Genomic DNA, 21,944 nt, shown 5'->3' with positions numbered 1-21,944 from the left:
TCACCCCCTTCTTTAGAATTTTTTTTTCTCCCACCGTCCCCGAACGCAATCTAACTCATAGGATCCTATGTTATACCCGTAGCTTCTACCCCCCCCCCGGAGCATTCCAACACCCCCCTAAGAGGCGTTAACGCCCACGTTGGGAATCACTGCCCTAGACCATTAAACTACAAAGCCAAAGAATCCCCTTTCCTTAAAGCTCGTGTGCGCTGACCCAACACCATCATCTATAGCAGGAGTCATCCGCGCGAAGCTTTGTCGTCATTGAAGAAGTCCATTTCACATGTAGCCAGTGGATATAGCAAGCCGACGCAGATGCGAAATCTTTACCTTTTTTTTTTGCAGTATATCCAATGACTATAGGTGAAATGGACTTCTTCAGTGACGTCACGAGCTTCGCTTGACATCACGAGCTGACGTCCTGCGGCTTTCTGCTATAGATGGCGTTGGCCGAGCGGGTCCTTACACGGACAGCCAAACCTAACTCAGGCCAAAGCTCACATTGCTGACACTGCCACCAGGTGGCGACTTATCCGATGAGTCTGTCATGCATGTGAAAGTAATTAATTACACTTAATTTATTTTAAGACCTTAAGTGGACTAATATTTTTTTTGATATTTATCTCAATATATACTATCTCGCGGCACCCCTTAGCCGATATCGCGGCACCCTAGGGTGCCGGGGTACATCAGTTGGGAAACACAGATCTAGGTCATATCCCCGTATTCGCTAGATGATCTCGGGTCGCTCACTGACCTAGTCCCTTACTGTCTCGCAGAGACGGATTTATTTAGGGTTATACAAATTCTACCGTCCTCTCTTCTCCCATTCTACTTACTTTCTTTGCCACGCATTTTTTAAATCTGCTGCCCCTCTGAACTTGACGCCAGGGTCTATAGCCCCGTTAAGGCCCCCCCCATAAATACGCCAGTGGTGATCGTATGAGTGACTCACTCACGCACCTGCTCACGTGCTCGTTTGCTCACCCGCTCGTTCACTTACTCCTGACTTACTTGATGAATTGCTCACTGGCTCACTCACCTGCTCATCCCCTTATTCGATATGCTAGTCCATCAATCAATTGTTTGCTGGTAAATTTTACTAGCTGTGAATTCTCATGTTGTTGAATTGCGGGGCAGTAAATTTTCCCAGCGGTTAACTTCCCATTCGGTGAATTGCGTGACGGTGAATTGTTTTGCTGTCGGTGAATTTTCCGCACACGTGATGAAATTTACCCAGCAACTTATGGAATTATTCCGGTTGTACAGTATTTCTTGCCAAACACCACCAGCAGCGATTGGTGGATTCATTTAATAGGATTCGATTCCGGTTATCTTGGTGGATAGTTCATAAGTCCGCGGAATACTCCTCAAAACCATTCAAGGGTCCTAGTTCACTTTCATCCCAGAACCTAGATGATCGGCACCAAATTCTATTAAGAGCAGGCACTGGTCCAGAAGGGCCGGGTGCAAAAATTATATATGTTACTGCCAAATCCCGAAATTGGCCATTTCGTGAACTGGCCGGCCAATTGACTTGAACATTCGACGGAAGTGGCTGGAGATCCCGGAAAAACCTACACTGGTGAAATAAATTAAGAGAATTTGCATATTTTATCGAATTTCATGAAAAGAACTGAACTGACGTTTAGATGATGGAATGGGGTGGCGAATTGTGGGGAGGCTAGAAGCAGGCCAATCTCACGTCCAGATTTGTAGAGAGTTCAATTTAACGCGCAGCGTCGTGTGTAACTTATGGAAACAGTTCCAGGATACCGGATCCATCGAGAGAAAGCCTGGGCAAGGTCGTCCAAGAGCCACGACGGCCAGAGAAGATCGCCATTTGTCGATTATAGCGAGGCGTAACAGGAGTGCTACAGCCTCTCAGCTCTCTCGTGACTTGTATGCAGCCACAGGAACCCGTGTATCAAGGGTGACTGTTTCCAAAAGACTTCATGAGAGAGGGTTGTTTCAACAACAGGTCAAGAAGACCTGCTGTTTGCGTCCCGCTCACTTCTACGGACAGGAGAATCCGTTTATCATGGTGCAGAGAGCATAGAGATCGGAGTATGGATCAATGGGCGACCGTTCTCTTCACTGATGACTCCCGGAAGGCTAAGCACCGATTCTCGCCGTACGTTCATAAGGAGAGAACCAGGGACCCGCTACCTACCCTCCAATATCCGTGAAATCGACCATTATGGCGGAGGAGGTTTAATGGTCTGGGCAGGCATCATGTTGGATGGCCGCACACCTCTCCATGTCTTTGAAAGAGGCACTGTGACTGGTGTGAGGTATAGGGATGAGGTCTCGGAGCCCTATGTTCGCCTTTTCAGGGATGCAGTTGACCCTGAGTTCATTTTAATGGACGATAACGCGAGGCCACATAGAGCTCTTCTGCTCGACGATTTTCTAGAGAGTGAGGGTATTCGCCGGATGGATTGGCCAGCCAGATCTCCAGACCTTAACCCTATAGAGCATGTCTGGGACGCTCTGGGGAAGGCAATTGCAACTCGCAACCCCCCCCCCCCCTCCGGGAACCATCCAGGGAATGAAAACAGCGTTGCTGAACGTGTGGGATCAATTGCCACAGGAAATGATAAACTGCCTTATTTCAAGTATGAAATCACGCTGCGAGACCTGTATATCTGTAAGAGGGGACCATACCCCCTATTAACCCATTTTTTTTGTTTATTCTGCAACCGCTGTTTCATACCTTCCGACTCCAACGAGTGTTACGCACGATCATGCGTGTGTATTACAATTATTGAATGGTTATTTGTTTTGTATTGTATCAGTGTATGTACATATCAAATTTCATTAAAATCGGTACGGTAGTTCCAGAGATAATCGACCAAGTCTGCAAATTCTCTTAATTTCTTACACCAGTGTATATCAATCTCCTAAGACAGTGTCTTTCAAAGTGTGCGGTGCGGTTCCCAGAGGCGTCGCGGCGAGCTGGAGATATTGACTTGTGTGTCTATTTATGCTCTGAAGTGGTTCGTTTGTGTGGGAAAATATCTGCCAAACTGTTCTGGGGAGCCGCCGATAAACCACGAATCAGGCAAGGCAGCCACAGGTGACAGAAGTTTGAGAGCCACTCTCCTAATATATCGATGTTCCGATTCCTTTGATCGTTAGGATTGCCATAGCTAACAATAATTATTAATAATCATAATTATCACAAAAAATATGCCAACTTGGTGACGTCATTCTGAGCGTTCTCATTTTTACAATTTTGAAAAATTTGGCTTTCTTCCCACACGTATCTGCGCTCTTTTAGGAAACAACCCAAGGGGTACCCTTGGACTGTATTTACTCTCCATTGAAGGGGTTGGTGCGCGCAAATTTTCCAAAAAAAAAACCACATTTTCGAATTTTTCAATTTTCCAGTACTATGAAATTTTCTGCGTCTAACTCTGTTCAAATTTTTTGTTCTACCTTGTACTAGAAAAACATTCTTAAAATATTTTAATATAAACTGCTCGCAGGCGCTATATATATGCTAATGTTTTCCCACTATAAAATGCTCTTTTCTCAAAACTTAGATTTGTTCCTTTCATGAGTCGCATGTGGCATTCCTTTCATGAGAGTAATGAAAGATAATTAAAAAATTAATGAAAGTGATAATTTCGTAATTAATGAAAGTGATAATTTCGTAATTAATGAAAGTGATAATTCCATAATTAATGAAAGTGATAATTCCATAATTAATGAAAGTGATAATTTCAATTCGAAAATTAACGAAAGAGATCATTTCAGTTCCAAAATAAATGAAAGTGATAATTCCAGAATTAATGAAAGATAATTCAAAAATTAATGAAAGTGATAATTCCAAAATTAATGAAAGTGATAATTCCAAAATTAATGAAAGTGATAATTCCAAAATTAATGAAAGTGATAATTCCGCAATTAATGAAAGTTAATTCCAAAATTAATGAAAGTGATAATTCCAGAATTAATGAAAGATAATTGAAAAATTAATGAAAGTGATAATTCCAAAATTAATGAAAGTGATAATTCCAAAATTAATGAAAGTGATAATTCCGAAATTAATGAAAGGTAATTCCAAAATTAATGAAAGTGATAATTCCAGAATTAATGAAAGATAATTCGGAATTAATGAAAGATAATTCGGAATTAATGAAAGATGATTCCAGAATAAATGAAAGAAAAATTCTAGTTTTAATGAAACAGATAATTTTAGTTCCAAAATAAATGAAAGCGATAATTTCAGCATTAATAATGAAAGAAATAATTCCAGAATTAAGAAAAAGGGAAAATTCCAAAATTAATGAAATAAAAAATTATAGAATTAATGGAAGAGATAATTCCAAAATCGATGAAACAAGTAATTTCAGCATTAATGAAGTGATAATTACAAAATTAATGAAAGCTGTAATTCCAGAATTAAAGTAAAAGATAGTTCGAAATTAATGAAAGAAAAATTCTAGAATTAATGAAAGAAATAATTCCAGCATTAATGAAAAAGTGATATTTCCAAAATTAATGAGATATAATACCAAAATCAATGAGATATAATTCCAAAATTAATGAAATATAATTCCAAAATTAATGAGATATAATTCCAAAATTAATGAAAGAGATAATGCCAGAATTAACGAGATAATTTCAGAATCAATGAAAGAAATAATTCCAGCATTAGTAAAAGAAATAATATCAGCATTAATGAAAGAAACAAATCCAGAATTGATTAAAGCAATTACTCCAGAAGTAATGAAAGAAATAATAATTAAAGAAATAATTCCATAATTAATTTCAAAACATCCTAAACAAAATGGATTGATGCAATTGGATAATATAAGACAATACGGAGACATTAATTTTCATTTTCGTGCTTGAGATATAAATAAAAAGCTGAAATTAATGTTATTGCATGGACATCCACCTCAAAAGTGGGTCTGGCTCATTATTTTATATTTGATTTTCTGGGCTTCGTATCTCAAAGCGAACTCAATATTTCGAAAATCAAAAATTCAATTTTTAAAATTATTGATGTGGCGGAAAACCTTACTAAATTTCCACATTTCTATGCTAATCGGCAATTTTAACATTGATCTCTATGGGGGATCGTGTTTGTTTGCACCGAGTCACGTGGTATCCTTGCATTAGATGTAGACGACGTCGCGGCGGCTGGATGCTCCCTCCAGTAAAGCCGGGTTTTCCTAGGAGCAGGTTTCCTGTGCCGCGCGCAACGTGAATCGCCCAGCACGACACGCCGCCCACTCACCAGTAAGAAAAGCAGCATGACTGTTTTCCTAAGAGCGCAATACGCCTGACGACAGCGCTTTACGTCGGGCGTGATTGGCCGACTGCTTCTGGAGTCAAATGCGTCGTGCGCTGCGGTTTTTGCCGATATTCTCTTCACTCTTGAGTGTTTTCCTTCCCTTCAAACTAGAGCATGCAGACGACAGAGTAGCTGATGCCGAAGCCATATACTTTATATAGCCGGCCTGATCTGATGCGCTTCGCTAGGAAAACACAAACGCGTAGCGTGATTATGTAACACGCTTCTGTCGGCGCGAAATAGTCTAATTCGGTTCACGCTGCGCAACAAACTTATTTCTAGGAAAACCCGGCTTAATATAATCTCGATGCCATAATAAATTAACGTGAGCTCCGTTGGGAGGATAAAAAACGAGAAAAACCTTACATTTAAAGGGTCGATCAAAAAATATGCGAGTGTTTCAGAAAATACTGGACATATGGTCATAGAAGTTTGAAGCCTTACTCTCGACCTGTCGTCTGCTTATTATTAGGTTCTTTGTTTTGAACGGCTCCTTGTGGGCAACGAAAATGACTGAACTTTCCATCGAATTCAGTTCAAGTTTGAGGACTTAGCTCAGAAGGAACTGAATTGAATGAAAAATTAATCACACTTTTAACTTATTTCTATGACCATATATGAAAAAAAAGAGGACATTTTAATTGATGCAAAACTCGAATTAAAATATTGAATTCATAATTTCGAAGAATTAAAATTTGAATTTCATAATTTTCAAAAAAAAATGTGATACAATGAATAAACAAGCCAAGTATTATGGGCGAAAATTTGTCCCGTAAACTACGGGTAGTATGGTCAATACATCAATAAAAATTATATTAGCGGCAACCAGACGATACAGCTTGCTTCCTATCGTTTGACCTCGAACTGATTGTTTACAGTTTTCTTGTGTTGTTGAGCGCGCACGTGTGGTGAAAATGCGGTCATCCACGATGTACTTTGTGATATTAGCACCGAGAATATTTATTTATGCGTGGATGAAGAACATATGTTAATGAAAGAGAGCCATCGTTTTCTTCTTCGATCTCTCGCCAATGATTTTTACGTGCTATGAGCTCGCCAAACTCGTCGTTCCGGAGGCTGCTCGCTCTCTGCCAACGAAACAAAATACTCGAACTAGAGGCCGACGGAAACGTCATAACCGGTGTCAAGTACGGACCTCTTGGGTTGCTACTGAGAAAAAACATATTCAAGGAATGGTGAGAGGGTTATGAATTTCTTTCGTATAAGCTGGGCCTTCCCTGGGAGCAGGTTTTTCCTGCGCCGCGTGAACCGAATTGGGCCATTTCGCGTCGGCAGAAACGTGTAACCTGATCACGCTACGCGTTTGTGCTTTCCTAGCGTGGCGCATCAGCTCAGAGCACAGATAGGCCTATAGACCTTTCATCAGCTATTCTGTCGTCTGCAAGCTCCGGTACGAAGGGAAAAAAAAACAACAAAATGAAGAGAATATTGGCGACACGCATGGCGCATTCGCGTCCTCCTCCAGAAGCAGTCCGCCAATTACGTCCGGCGTAAAGCGCTCGCGTGAGTCGTGTTTGTAAGAAAACAGCTCCTGTGGATGAGTAGATGGCGTGTCACGCTGGGCGATTTATGTTGCACGCGACACAGAAAATCTGCTCCTTACAAAAACCACCGGCTTTAGCATTGCTATTAAAGCCGGGTTTTCCTAGAACAGCGGTTCTCAGCCGGTGCTCTGCAGAGCCCTTGGGCACCATGTGTACTTCCCAGGGGCTCTGCTGCCACTCAAGGATAGTAAAATAAATCAATAAATTTTATAAACAAACAAAAAAAATAGAGGATTAAAGGGTACCGCCATATAAATAATATTCTATAAAGGGCTCCTCGAGTTAAACAGGGCTCCGCCATAGAAATTACACAATGACAAGGGCTCCGGAAATCAGAAAAGGTTGAGAACCACTGTCCTAAAAGCGGGTTCCTACCGCGCGTGCAGCGTGCCAACTGATTGGTCAAAAAACCTGAATTTCCAATGAACACGTTTGTGTTCGAGTGCATGTATTATACGAAAAGTAATAGTAGTAGTAGTGATTTCCAACTGTGACCTGTTTTATATGGAAATGATCAAGTTATATGGATGAACGGTAGGCCTAAATATACTACATAAGGAGTGTGGTCAGACATTTTGTAGAACACTCATCGTTTTCACACGGCGCTGAAATTCTGCTCCTAGGAAAACCCGGCTTAACAGTACCATCTTAATGCATGGCCCGGGGGTCTCAAGGGAGGGGCCTCACAAACACGAGAATCAGTTAAAATTTTTGATTTGCCAGGTAGCGCCTCAGGAAAATCAATAGGCCCAGGGACCCATGACGCTCTTAAGATGGCCCTGGCTATTGATACCCAGAATTTCGGTGTCAGTATACTGATACTACTCAGACATGCGCAACACCCGTTCTGGTAGATGTATGCCATCAAAACTTGGTATATAGTTGAATCCCATTATAACCAACTCCAAGAGACCTTAGAAATCACTTCACTATAAAGCTTTTCCAAGTTTTTTGAAAATGTCCCTATGTAAACTTATCTGGGGAAGTAGAAAATTGTTCGTTAAAACAAAATTTATTCGCTATAACTGTATTTGTTAAAACTGCATTTGACTGTATATGCTATATGGGCCATGGAAAGAATAATTTAATAAACAAAAGCCCCGCTTTTTCTCCTGGTGGTCGAAATGTTTTTCTTATTTCATACATCTCTCCTTCCCATGGTCTCATTAAGATATTGTAAAAACTTGCCGGTATTCTGATAAGCATTTTTCGAAAAAAAACTACGTGGAGTGCGGAAACTTTAATTATATACACTGAATCCTGCTTATACTGTTTTTTAAAAAACTGTCGTCGAAAAACTTTGTAAGCAGGGAATATGCTTTAAACGGGAAATCTTAATAAGAATTTCTTATAGTTGTGACCATGAAAATTAATTGTGCTAAGCGAGTAACATAAGTGGGAACATTACAAGTGCGACCAGCTGTATACGCATTTACTGGGCTAATGTAAATTTTTGGAGGTTTTTTTTTCCTAGCCCTGATTAATTGATGAATGTAATATGCTAAGAATTATTTTCTTTTTATTCCTCCCGCAGGTTTTCATTCAGCTTGTTCAACAGCGAATGTACGACCTTGCCTGTACACGTGCAAAAAATCGTAGCAACATCGCCAGCTTTGAATACTCATGCATCAGATAGCGCATTACTTGACGGTAATTGTAGTTATTTACTGGCAATATATTAACATGTGGAACATTGAAATGTGTTTTGCTTCATGCGGTCTGATTATCAAGTATAGTTGAAGCAAGTCTTGTTATAGCAACAACCCCCCCCCCCCCCTCCTTCTTGATGTCTCGCTTTACCCCAAAAATTCCCAGTGAACAAAACTTCCATTTCTAGGGATTACGCTTATTAAACTGCTGTGATTAGATATAATAATAATAACGTGATCTTCACGTATTCCCAAGGGATCAGCATGATCCGTCCAGGGAATTTGTTAGTGTTAAGTTAGTAGACATCCATGCCCAAACTTGGATTCGAACCCAGACCTGCACAGTGAGAAGCTAGTTCCCTAACCACTCAACTGCCAGACGGCTCGGCCGATTTGTTGTAGCTGCGAATCCCTGCAAAAAAAATAAATGGTAGCGTTAGATTGCCAGGGTTATGTAACGGTATGAATCTGCGGCAGGTGAAAATGGGGCCACCTGTTTCAAATAAGTGTAAAAATATAAATTTTCATTAAATATTTCCTTTTTTCACCTTTTGGCAAGTATCAACCCAAGATCAACTGACCATGTTGCCGCATCCTCATCCTGATGTCCAGCTAAGATGCTGTTTTCATCAAATTAACATGGAATTGCAACTGCCATTGCCACATCGTCATTCTGAAATGGTGAAGTAGACATATGACATAAAATCATGACACATGATCGGCAATGATTGGTCTATGCTGCGGGCAGGCAGTCCCTGTCATTGGATCATTTCCAGAAAGGCTGTATGCACAGGGTGTTCTGTTAATGGGCCAACAAACTCAGAGGGTTGTTTGTAGGCATCAAGAGGAACAAAAATTGCAATGGAACATGGTGTCGCAAACCACGTTGAGAGGGTGAAAATCGCAAAAAATGCATGCAGGCTCTGAGTCCAGAGGACACAAAAGGTGTATGTCAGTTGATCGCTGAATGCTTTCGTGGGTTCTCTCACCATATTTGATGTAAGCAGCATCACCAAATGCATGGGCTGGGGTAGGATCATGTGCTGCAGATGACGCAAAGTAGCGCTATTGCGGTAGTAATACCCGTTGCTTAGCATCTGCGTTTGCCAGATCTCAATCTGTGTGACTTTTCCAATGAGGTCACCTTAAATCACTCGTTTATGCAACGTCTGTGGACACACCGGAGGGTCTCATATTGCAGATTAACATAGCTGCAACAGACATCAAAAGCATTCCTGGTATCTTTGAGCACATCCAGGAATCATTTTACATTGTTGTAGACTGTGCAATGACATCAGCGGCCGCCACTTCTAACAACTCTTGTAATAATTAATCAAATAAATCTCTTTGTAGTTATTGTACTTTTTGTCGTTCCGGCGTGATCTCAAAACCTGCATGCGTTTTTTCACGATTTTCACCCTATCAACGTGGTTCGTGACACCATGTTCCATTACAATTTTCGTTCCTCTTGATATCTACTAACAACCCTCTTAGTTTGTGGGTTCATTAACAGAACACCCTGTATAGCTGCAACGGGATCGCTCGATCTCTTCTCTATGTTCTCGAATTTTCACTGACCACTTGCTTTTTCGGTTATACTGTGGTGACTCCACCCGGAGAGTCAGTTATCCAAGGTATAGAACGACTCCATTGATGTTCCTGCAGTCCATTCAATCGTCATCTAAGGTCCACGAACATAAAGGAGCCATTGACATCAAACTGATGTAAGTTCGATGGTCTTTCTCATGGTTCATCGTAATAGGACTAGTTCTTCGCAGACCGGAAGTGTGTACAGAGGAGTGAGGAAACTTGCTGTGATGTTCTAATTCATGTCAAAATATTTAAAACTTAAATTTTTCATCGTTAAATTTCTAGTAAATCAAAAGGAAATTTTCTGAGTTCTCGTTTCTGACTCTTATCATATCAGATTGTCTCATGGTCTCAGTTATGTGACATTATCTGGCATAAACCCCCCCCCCCCTCTTATCATCAGAAATTCTTAGTGAACAAGTCTTCAATTTCTAAGGATTGTATGCTTTGAACCATTATCAGATGCAAGGGCAAAATGATCGTAGCACTGAATTCCTGCGAAATAAATGATAGCGTTAAATCATGGTTCTCTCGAATATATATATAGGGATATGAGTAGTGTTTCTAAATTATTCTAATAGATGGCACATGAAGCCACCACAATATCTGTAAATATCCCTAATATTTCATTTTTGTAGTTTTGGTGACATTAATGTGCCATAGTATAATCGGTGTACAGCATGCTGCTGCTCGTTTTCTAATTTTTATTTTATATTAATCATACCTGTCTAATGATGATTAAGTAAAAGTAATTATTTAATTCATCAAATGCATTAGTATCATCTTTCCCCCCCCCCCCACATCTGTATATATACAAGGGCAGATCAAATATAAACCCCAATTATACTGTGAAGCACCAGAAAAATTGGTGCAGACGAGTATTTGCAAATAAAGGAGAAAAATGCAACCACAACCATCGCAAGAGCGTACCGTGAATACAAAGAATCCGGAAAATCATTGAATCTCTGACAAAAGTACAGGCGGAAAAAGACCCTGAAGGAACGGGATCACCAACCGCTCACAAGAATAATTTCACAAGATAGACGTGCAACTCTGCCTCAAGTTTAGATGTTGGAGCATCAGCAAGTGTCTATGTACAATAGCTCCCCCTCACCCCACTTGTTTAGGCTTTGGAGTCAAAGGCCCTCTCGAGTAACTTGATGACTGTAAGTCACAAAACTGTGTGCTTTTTCCATTGGACTGTTAACGACTGGAAATATGTTGCTTGGTCCAAAGAGCCAAGTTTTCAGTTGTTTGAATTTGATTGCATTTGAGATACGTTCTTATGTATGTTATGTCATATAACACTGTTCGTATTTTTCTTATCTGTAGAAATAGTGGAACAATATTCGAGCACTCGATCTCTGGTAGGTCAAGATTCACCTTTGGCTCTATCTTTCTCGTGTGGATGCGTTTCTTCCTCAAAACGTAGCAGCAAAGGAAAATTGAAGACAATTTCTGAAACTTCTGAAGATCCAGGGTGTAACGAGTTCTTGTGGTAAATTAGTTTTCTCCCTTCAATACCTTTTAATTAAGTTTTATGTTTTTCTTCCTTTTATGGAATTAGTCATTTAATGAAAGAAAAAAACCATCCAGGAAACTCGTCCCTAACTCGCTACTTCTGAACAACTGTAATCTCTAAACAACGGCCACATTTTGTTGGAACCCCGAACACGTCACATAGACTTGACATTACAGATAACCTTCAAACAGTGGCCATTATTGACATGGAGTCTGGGGGAAAAAAATATGCGCGTCACTGCGAGAAAAATAATTTTCAAGGGCGTTATTTCTCTCCTGAACTCTATGGTGGAGGGCGGGGGGGGGGGGAATTATGTATGTTTTTCCCTGGGTACATATTGAAGACAGTGAAGAGGCAAAATGATCACAAGTGATCTATAGTTGTGCTGCGGACCACTTAAGTCATCTTTAAATGTGCTGTGGGTCACTGATGTAATCTGAGAATGTGTCACTTCGTTCATTCTTCCAGAATTAGGTTTGAGATCAGATGACTCCAAGGGCCTACACATCATGGGTTGATCATGTTGATCATGTATGGTTCAGTGGTTCTCAACCTTTTCAAGCCCGCAGCCTGGTTCCATTCATTTTTGTGAGTCGAAAGCCTGGTCAAACACTAGGCCAACGGAAAATGAACGAGGGAAAATGAAATGGCTAATCACTCGCGGCCCAGTATGGATGATATCAGGGCCCGGTGGTGGAGAACCACTGGTCTAGTTGATCGTGCACGAGTATCGTGGACCGTCTTAAACAACAGTTTTTCTCGCCAAGTCGTTTCTGTTGTGTTCTACCTCAGCACTGCAAATTTAAATTTTAGGATGCCAAAATAGCATTGTAGATTAATTAACAGGGCTTTCTTTCTTCCAACCGAGCACAGCTCCAGTCTATTGACAGGCAATTTACTACCAATTGAGTTGTGCCGGAAGTGTGAATGTGTGTGTACCTATCAGTCTGAGTGTGTATCTACTGTAATGTCTGATTTTCCAGTGCTGCAATCTATATTTAAAATTCTGATTGAAGCGTAATGATTTGATATTTGTATTATTATGGGCCTGTTGCTCTCTGTGGCGAGACTTCTAAATGGGTAGATTGGCTTGCATTCATGCCTCGAAGTTTGAAGCCACAGAAAAACCAACAGCCAACCATCACTGTGGCACCTATAGGGTTTGAACCCCAGTCTTCATGATGTGAGCGGTTTCCGATTTGCTGACTTTTGATGACAAGGGGGGGGGGGGGATTGGATGATGCTTACATCACTCGACATAGTTATGCTACAAAGATGGCGAGACTTAACAGCAAAGAAATGGCACTCGCCAGGGAAGCAGACTGCGATCAAATATTTCTTTAAATCATCACAAGACTGAACTTTTTAAGTACTGTATCCAACTTCAGAATATTCTGTAAGTTCATTTTTTCTGTTATTTTGTTGGAAAACATGATTATTAGGTTCGTAATGTGTAAAATTATAACATAGTGTGACGTTTAATTAGTAATAGTGTGGTGTTTTCTTAACACCACCTATTATCCACCATTTTCACTTATCCAACGTTCTGCCGGTCCATTTTATTTTTGAATCGGATAAGCGAGACTCTACTGTATTTGTACAAATTTAAGGGAGCACTGTTGAAAAGACGGGATAAATGTATAATATTCTGAACAACTAAAACCACATGTCCATAATATGGAATGCAAGTGGTCCTTCTAATTGTTTCTGACATTTTACTGATCCTTGGGTTCAGAAAGGTTGAGAAACTTGGCTTTTAAATCGCCTGCACAATGAGATAATTGGTGTTGCAGTTTAATTCATTCTTTTTTTTTTCTTCTCAACTTCTTTAGGAGACCAAAGAAATGGACCTCGCTTCTGATTGCATTCTTCTGTGATCCAAAGAAATCAACAAATTTGTTTTACTTCTGGCAGAGACAGAGATATATGTGGTGGAGAAAGGTTCGGTGTTTTTGTGACGTTTCCCCGAGCCATTCTGGGATATAATTATTATGTATCTAGCTTTTATCACAAAGAATGTTGTTATTCACATTAACTATTTTAATTTCTTCTTTTTACACAGTTTTCTGCTATGCCTTCCCAATTTGCGATGTCTGACATCACACAGAAGAGCAATGAGGATCAGGTTATGTCCTTGAGGAAGAAGTTTTCATGGGGTGATGAAAATGTTGAGACCATATCCCTTATAGGGAGTAAAAAACTGCAAGAACTTCACGGCAAAAGTTTTGAATCCAGGAATGATCAAACTGATAGCTGTAGTGTTCCGTCCATCATATTATGTAAGGCTGACTTGGACTTTGCTGTCGTGGCTTACTTATACGATGCATTCGAAGAGAAACAGCTTCTTTCACAAGAATCGACGAGATCAGTAGGTAACATCCTTTAGTATGTGTAAATTGTTTTTCAATACATTTTGTACCTTTGCTGTCCATACACTGAAGTGCAAAAAAAACTGTTACACCTACTTAATATTGTGTGCTTGCCCCCCCCCCCCTCCTTGAGCATGCAAAACTTCCGCAACAGGACATTGCATGGACTCCACTAATTTGTGAAGGTATCCTGGCATTCAACTCACTGCATGATTCTTGCAGGACAGTTCATGATTCCATAACGGTGTGAGATGATGGAGATCTCTTTTGTACAGCATGTTGTGAGGTATCCAACCCATGTATGCTCAATAATCATGTCTGGGTGGGGTCTTAGGTGGTCAATAGAAAATGCTGAAGTCAGAAGAGTGGTTCATGGGGCCACTCTGTAGCAACTCCCAATATGTGTGGTGTCACACCGTCCTGTTGGAATTATCCAAGTCCGTCAGAATGAACACAGGACATGAATTGGTGTAAGCAATCGGGAGAATGCTTATGTATCAGTCACCTTTTAGAGTTGTCTGTAGCCTTATCAAGGGACCTCATATCCTGCTAACTACATACGCCCCATACCATGATACCCTGACAGAGCCTCCATCAGCTTGAGCAGCCGCCCCCCCCCCCCCCCCCCCCGGTTGACATGCAGGATCCATGGCTTCTTAGGATTTTCTACATACTCATACACATCCACCAACACAACTGAGAATCATAGGCAGAGATTGACTTGGAAGTCTGGGAGGGAGGCACGATGATGATGATGACAATTCATCTACATATATACATTAGATCAGTCGACTCCACGTTTGACTCTGTATCTCCGTATCTCCGCCCATGCTGAAAATGTGACTCATCAGATCAGGCAATGTGATTTCAGTCATCAACTATCTAATGGCGGTGCTGGCGGGAGGCACAAAACTATGTGCCTCACAGTCATTAAAAGTACTTGAGTGGGCCTTTGGCTTCAAAGCCCATCCAATGTCAAGAAGGGATCATTGTACAGTTCGCATGCTGACATTTCTTGATGCCCCAAATTGAAATTTGTAGCAATTTGAGGTAGTTCTGCACGTCTACGTCATGAAGTGATTCTTGTCAGCTGTTCCATGGTCTCATCCTTTTAGGGTCTTTTCTCGCCTGGCACCTCTGCCAGAGATTTGATGTTTCTATGAATTCCTTATACCCACAGCAAACTATTGCTATGATCATACATGAAAATCCAAATTTCATCTCCACCTCAGAAATGCTGTGACCCATCTCATGAACGCTCACTACTAAATCACGTTCAAAGTCACTTAAATCGTGATAACCTGCCATTGTAGCAACAGAAACCAATAGGTATGTCCTCACTGGTGCGTCTTCTTTCAACAGCTTTCAACTTTCAATCTCGTTTTTTTTTTTCTTTACCGCTGAATTCTATCGCATGCCTCAAGTGGCGTGCCTTTTTTCTGTCTTCACCTATACGGCTAAACCTTTCAATTCAGATGCCGATGCAACTGTCGCAGTGGATGCAATTTCCACATTTTAATGTGAAAATATGTGAGGGAAAATTGCTCTATAAAAGACGGAATATATAGACGAAATCATTCTCAAAATTGCTCAACTTCGGAATAAATTAAAAATTAAATCAAGTCGTTCGTCAACTTTACCCGAATATAGTCGAGTCAAAGAAATTAAGAAAACTGTATACGTCTATTTTGCCAAGTCATAATCTAATACGTATTTAAATAATTTTTTTCGTTCAAAATTATAGTCAGCGCATTATTTTTCTCAAGTGTTTATTCATACATCAAAGCACTAAATCCGTGGTAATAGAAGTGATAAACTTGAAATTCCAAAATTAAATAATTTTTCATAATAAAAAGTAGCAGAATATGATAGCCCAAGGTGATCAGATTTAAAACATTTTCGCACACAATTCGAATATCAAAAAGAAAATTATTTAATATGTTGTTTCAAACAATTTTTAAACTTGAAATACCGTACTTTCGACAGTCAGTAACAGAAAATTTCTCTAGAAGAGAGTTTCTTGTACGCTCATCCCTAAACTCGGCTTGCTACTCGAAAGGTTGGTCCTGCGTACGCTTCTGGTTGCAGCTCTAATAATATTCATGAAAATAAAATCTGCATAAAACTGTACAGTTTTTGAGAAAATAGCGAAGATTATTATTGTGCTGAAGGGCACAGTCTGTTCCTCATAAATTCGGGCCCTGTGCAAACATTAATCTTTTCCCTTCCCCCACCCTTTTATATAACGTTCTTTGAGGCAACTTTTTTCCAGTCTCAAGCACAATGCTTGTTCCCATCATCAAAAAGGGTGCACCCTTATCAAGTTTGGCATACGACTGCTTGAAATCAGGATGATTTTAATCGTTGAATGTAATTTGTACAAAGTGTTCAAATTGGGACGTTAATCAAGTACTCGCAAACATGAAATCGGACACAAGCATCAAGCACTTTGAAAGCACCACAGTGCCCGCGAGCAGCAGGTTGAATATGTCTGCTACAGATTACAATTATGTAAAAAGTTTACATAATTACTCTCAAATTAAATTCCACATTTGGAAATATTCTACGGAAAGGAAGGTTAAAAAAAATAAAGGAAAGAAAATTGCAAGGGCGAAGGTCACTTGCCCCCGTTTGCCCATGCAAGAAACAGGCACTGGTAAAGGGGTCTTGCATCCGGTAAGGGTGATCCTCCAACAGTTGACTAAGTATTATTCGTGTGCCTCCACGAAATGTTTAGAAAAATGTGGAGTCAAGAGTTTCAACAGCACGGTGGACCTCCGATGAAAGTGATATTCGGAGGGCGTACCAATTTTATATACTTTGAAAAATCATACCATTAGATCTTATTATCATAAACAGCCCTCCAACACATCTGGTTAAAGTTCTAACGCCGTGTCTGGGTGGCCCCGCGAAGAGCTCGTGAATTATTTTATAATTACACAGCAAACCTCCGTAACGCGAGCTCTTCGCCAAAACATGAAAAAGAAATCGACCAGCATTTTAACATGAAATTCTACCAAAAAATAATTTTCAAGACAATCGTTTAATTTATAATTTTACAATTATAATTACCGTTAATTTAAATTTACCTTCAATAATATCACGTAATGCACTACGTGACCTGAAGCCTTCAAAAGTGTCAATGTTTTTTTTTTTTTTGTTGACATCAAAAATCGAGAAAAACCTTATGAAAACAACACTGAATCTTCACGAAAAGGAAAGGGAAATTGAATGAAAATCCAAACCTGGTGGAGCAGAAGGAAAAGGAATGCCTCTTAGAAAATGGCCGCCTTTCAACAAGTTTGAGTCACGCCTGAGTGATTTACGACACGCTTGATGACAGGTGTGCCAGTGGAAAGCGCATTGACGCAGAAAAAACGCACCAGTGTAGACATAGCTAATGTTACAGCTTCCCTAGCTACCTGTTGCCTGAAATAGGTGCTACTCATCGCATCAAGTTACATTGATTGGGTTGCATTTCTCCCTTATTTGCATACGCTTATGTGTGTGCCAGTTTTTTCTGGCTTCTCAATTGCTTACTTCTAATTTGCTAATTACTTTTTTTTTATCAAAATTGAAATCATATATATGAATTGCAAGTGATTGGTAGTAGTCGAAATCAGTCAGGAATCATTATTAGGATGCTAATTTTTCATACATCATAGTTAAAATTCCTTAATCTTCACTAATTAAAACTAATGTAAAGGAAGTACCGCACATACTGTTTTGAAACCATTCAGTTGTTTTCTTTCTCTTTTTATGTAGTTTTTTTTCTCAATCATGTCTTTCTCTTTGATTTATGTTGTTTACAATTAGATTTTCTTTTCCTCCTCCAATAAGTAGGTTCTGCGAATGAGTCATAGGTTAGCACCCTATAAAGTGACCATCACCATTAATAACAGCGATGATCCAGCCAAAGTGAAGAAGCTGGCAGATCTTTCAAGTCATTTAACAAAAGAATTCAAGCGGAGCTCCATAACAGTTTTATCGAATCCACATTTAAATCACAGTTCTCTGGAGTCACAATTCAGATGGTAGGTCAGATTATAACGGTAACATTATACAGTGTGATTGGGAACTCATGTAGCCAAAACTTCAAGGAGTGATAGAACACATCTGAACAAGCGATTTTTGTTTTACAATGCAGGGCCACACTGCGAGTGGTGAACCACTAGATGGCGCTATCATTGAGTGCATAAAACGCTGGTTTTTTGTACTTATTGTAATTTCTATCATAGATTGCAGAAGAGATGGAAATTCTGAGATGCATTTCATATATTGTACGACGACACAGAGAATGTTTTTCAGCAAGACATGCCAGATCGAAAATCTTTGGGGCGATTGCAATGGTGTCTGTACAAAATGGGCTTGTTGTGCCATCCCCACACTACTGGCACACCCTGTTTCCCGCATGCCACTGACTAAGAAGACCCTTTTGCACAAACATCAATGAAGTCACTCAAAAGATTTTTGGATACGGTAAGCACCTTGACAGAAAACAGTCCCGATACAGTCATTAGGCTTCCAAAGTACTCCTCTCTGCAGCACCGTGCATGAAATGCATGTCCATATTTCCATTCCTTCTGAAACCCACAACAGAAATGACAATAAGTGCTGAGCAACAGTCTAGTGGTTCACCGCTTCTGTTACTACCATGTATTGTACAACAAGACTCACTTCTTAAAGTTTCGTCCATGAGTTCTTAATCACCCTGTATATCCCATGCAGATTTCATTGACTTTCTTTGATTATTGTAGAGAGATGCTGAAGATCGTTTTGATTTCACATTATGTACACAACCAACACCAGCTTTAATCTACTATAAAGCTAGTGTTGGCACAACCCAATCGAGTTCATAAGTGTCCCCCCATTCATTTGTGATTTGGTCAGCTCATTTCTGAGCCTTATGAATGCAGATGTGGGAAAGGATAATCTCTCAGACTGTTCAGCTTGATGTGAAGAGTCTTACACTGAAAGAACGCATGTTCTGAAAACATAGGCTACCCCTTTTTTACTTTCAATGCATTTTCTATTTTGGCTGAATTTTTCATTTTACATGAAATGGCTCAGAGAATTTCAGAAAGAGAAGTGTGGGTAAATCTGAAGAAAGATTCCAAGGTGAACATGAGTTAATCATGCCCTAGTGACAATAATTCTGATGGTGATTGGTGCGAAAATTCAGCTAATGATGTGGATATTTTAAGTTAGTGCAGGCATTCATGTCATCGAAAAAGTTTGTAAACTGAATCTGTGTTCATTAGTCGAAGCAGAAAAATCATGAAAAAATCTGTTCGTTGGAAAATTCATAAGACAAGGTATCACTGTACTTAGATTCAATTTTTTTTTCAACAGTTGTTACAATTTTACACCTAATTAAGAAAATGTCAACCATTATTTACTCTTAAGTATAAATGCATCAAAATTTACTAATTAATTTTCCACTGCAGATGTTCTTTGCTTCTCTCAATACATTTCTTTCAGGGATGCCGGAACATATATGTTCATGTTGCTAAAGCAACACCAATCATCATTCAAATATAGCTCATTCTCCCCCCCCCCCCTCCTCAGTTTGGGCGATGAGAGATTCACCAAAAACAGGACATTTTTGTAGAATGTGTGACTTATGGTCTTCATACATATCCAAGTGAACATTATGTTCATTACTCGAGCAATACCAAACACCAAACATTTTTGACTTCCGGCATCCCTGGTTTCTTGTCTAGGTGCATCCTTCCGTTAGTGAACTTGTGTAATTCATGCTCACTTCCACCTTCTTGCAATAGGATTCTATTTTCAGTTTCATGTTTTACTTATCCTAAAAATTTACCGACATAACCTTTTGCACAGAAAGAGATACACACAACACAATGAAATATAATCAGTGAATTTTTAATGAATACAAATAATTCCTATTAATACAATTTTTTTAAATTAGTTTGATGTGCTTAGATATACACAGGTATCTGGCTGAATGCTTGAACCAAATATTCGGCAAAAGGGCCAAATATTCATCCCATCTCTAGTAACAAATATAATCATTGTGAGAATTTCAGCCAAAATTTTACATCTATTTCATGCATGAGCATTTTTGGTAAATCTTTCAGATCTGTGGGTGCTCATCTTGAATACCTAAGCATTCAGCCAAACCAAATATTCGGCAAAAGGGCCAAATATGCTGAATACCTAATAGCAGTCAAATATTCATCCGATCTCTAGTAACAAATATAATCATTGTAAGAATTCCAGCCAAAATTTAACTTCTATTTCATGCAGGAGTATTTGGAAATCTTTCAAATCTGTGGGTGCTCATCTTGAGTTTCAGTTGAAAATTTGCACTCACAGCACCCCCCGCACCCCAGTCTGGAAACGTGAGCACACTTTCTAACTCATGATCTTTTCAATGGCAAAAATATAGATAATGGGCATGGAAAATAGCATTTTTTGGATAGTTCCTTATAAAACTCTGACTTATACAAGCTTATAAGATCCTCCCCAGCACATCTGTGTAACTTTATTCCTTTATTCTTCATAGTGAGAGTCCGGGAAATTTTCTTATCACACCTTGTATGTGGCACATTTGTCTCTTCCTGTCATTTTTCTGGATGCGCCATATTTATTGGAAATTGCTTCAGTTGGGTTTTGTTTTCAGTTTTTTTTAATCCATTTAATTAATTTTGATTTTTTTTTTCAAGGTTTGACGAGATGGGAATTCCATATATCATTGTGTTGAGTGAAATGTCTCTCGTTACTGGACTTGCGGGTTTAAGAAATAGAGATACCACCTTGCAAGTTAGTTCGTATTATAAACAAACATATTTCATTTTAGATTTTTGGAAATCAAGTTGAATGTTATTTACACTCCATTTATAGCATGTTAAATTCCTGAAGTTTCAAAAACGAGCCTGTGGAAATTTAATTCATGTATCCCTCTGTGTAGAATCCCTCTTACTTTTCTCATTAAGGAGACAGATTCTGTTTCTGAAATGTCTATTGAAAAAAATAGGAGGGGACCTAAACCACACATGCACCTCGTCCATATTTCTGTGCAGAAATTCTAACGAATTGGTAAATGTTGGAATATGAGTGTACGTGTTGTGAACTTAACTTTTTTTAACTTAACTAAAGGGAGATCTGATTGCATTCGCGTCTCTAAGTTAGGAACCACAGAAAATAGTGGCAGCTCACGTATAGGCATTGTGGAATTGCAGCACCCCCTATTTCCACTTGATATTATCGATAACATTTAATATAATGAGTCCTTTTTTCTTTAATTCATTCTTGATACTTGTACAATATATAATCCTTAAGCTTAATGTCAGTGGGCATCCCCGGTTTATGAAAAATATACAAAAATCTTTGTATGAAACTGTACACTTCACAGTTCCAGCAGCGTGATGTTTGACTGTTGTGCACATGCTCACATAAGAAACTGCACTTTATGCTGTGAGGGGGCGAGAGCACTGTCGTTTCCGCATTGCCGACCCTGGTGTGCTAGTAGAAGGTTGTTTTTGTTTTGTTTTTTTTACTCTACGTGTGTTATGCTTAAAATCCGTGTACCATATTATTGAATGTGATAAAGTATAGAATTAGATTACTATCGTTCTTCCAGCTATTCAATTTGATTTTATTTTTGGTTCTTTTATTATTTTTTTTTAATGCATGTTTGTTTCCTTTTACACAATTTAATACAAAGGCTAAACATTTTCTGGAGCAGTACCCCCACTGACAGAAAACTATCTTCAGCTGACCACTGCTACGGCACCGGTAGGGTCCATCTTTTGAACTAGATCTCAGAGAACAACCTCTCAGCAAAGGACTCCTTAAGTGTACATGCTCGTCATACACATTTCTCTGCAGAATTTCTAATGAATCAGCACGTGCTGAAATGTGTGTTATGAGTGTGTGTATAGCCCCCTAATGTATTTATGTTGTTTAGTTGCG

At 39.3% G+C, this 21,944-nt stretch overlaps 1 protein-coding gene across 1 annotated transcript in view; it reads left to right on the top strand.

Annotated features, from left to right (window-relative positions):
• The first annotated feature begins 6,179 nt into the window (after positions 1 to 6,179).
• PolG2 (DNA polymerase subunit gamma-2, mitochondrial) overlaps positions 6,180 to 21,944 on the top strand; it is a 16,906-nt gene continuing 1,141 nt past the window's right edge. The window contains exons 1-7 of the mRNA XM_089252186.1: positions 6,180 to 6,504; positions 8,408 to 8,523; positions 11,445 to 11,610; positions 13,467 to 13,575; positions 13,697 to 14,002; positions 17,847 to 18,037; positions 20,696 to 20,792. Coding sequence (XP_089108312.1) covers positions 6,356 to 6,504; positions 8,408 to 8,523; positions 11,445 to 11,610; positions 13,467 to 13,575; positions 13,697 to 14,002; positions 17,847 to 18,037; positions 20,696 to 20,792 — 1,134 coding nt within the window. The 5' untranslated portion in view covers positions 6,180 to 6,355. The remainder of the gene's footprint in view (positions 6,505 to 8,407; positions 8,524 to 11,444; positions 11,611 to 13,466; positions 13,576 to 13,696; positions 14,003 to 17,846; positions 18,038 to 20,695; positions 20,793 to 21,944) is intronic.

The sequence above is a fragment of the Pholcus phalangioides genome, unplaced genomic scaffold (genome assembly GCF_987345545.1).
Source record: "Pholcus phalangioides strain wild (caught in Gottingen) unplaced genomic scaffold, Ppha-v1.0 ptg000028l_1, whole genome shotgun sequence".
Classification (NCBI taxonomy): domain Eukaryota; kingdom Metazoa; phylum Arthropoda; class Arachnida; order Araneae; family Pholcidae; genus Pholcus; species Pholcus phalangioides.
Note: the sequence above shows the minus strand (reverse complement) of the source record. Positions and strands in the feature narration are given on the sequence as shown.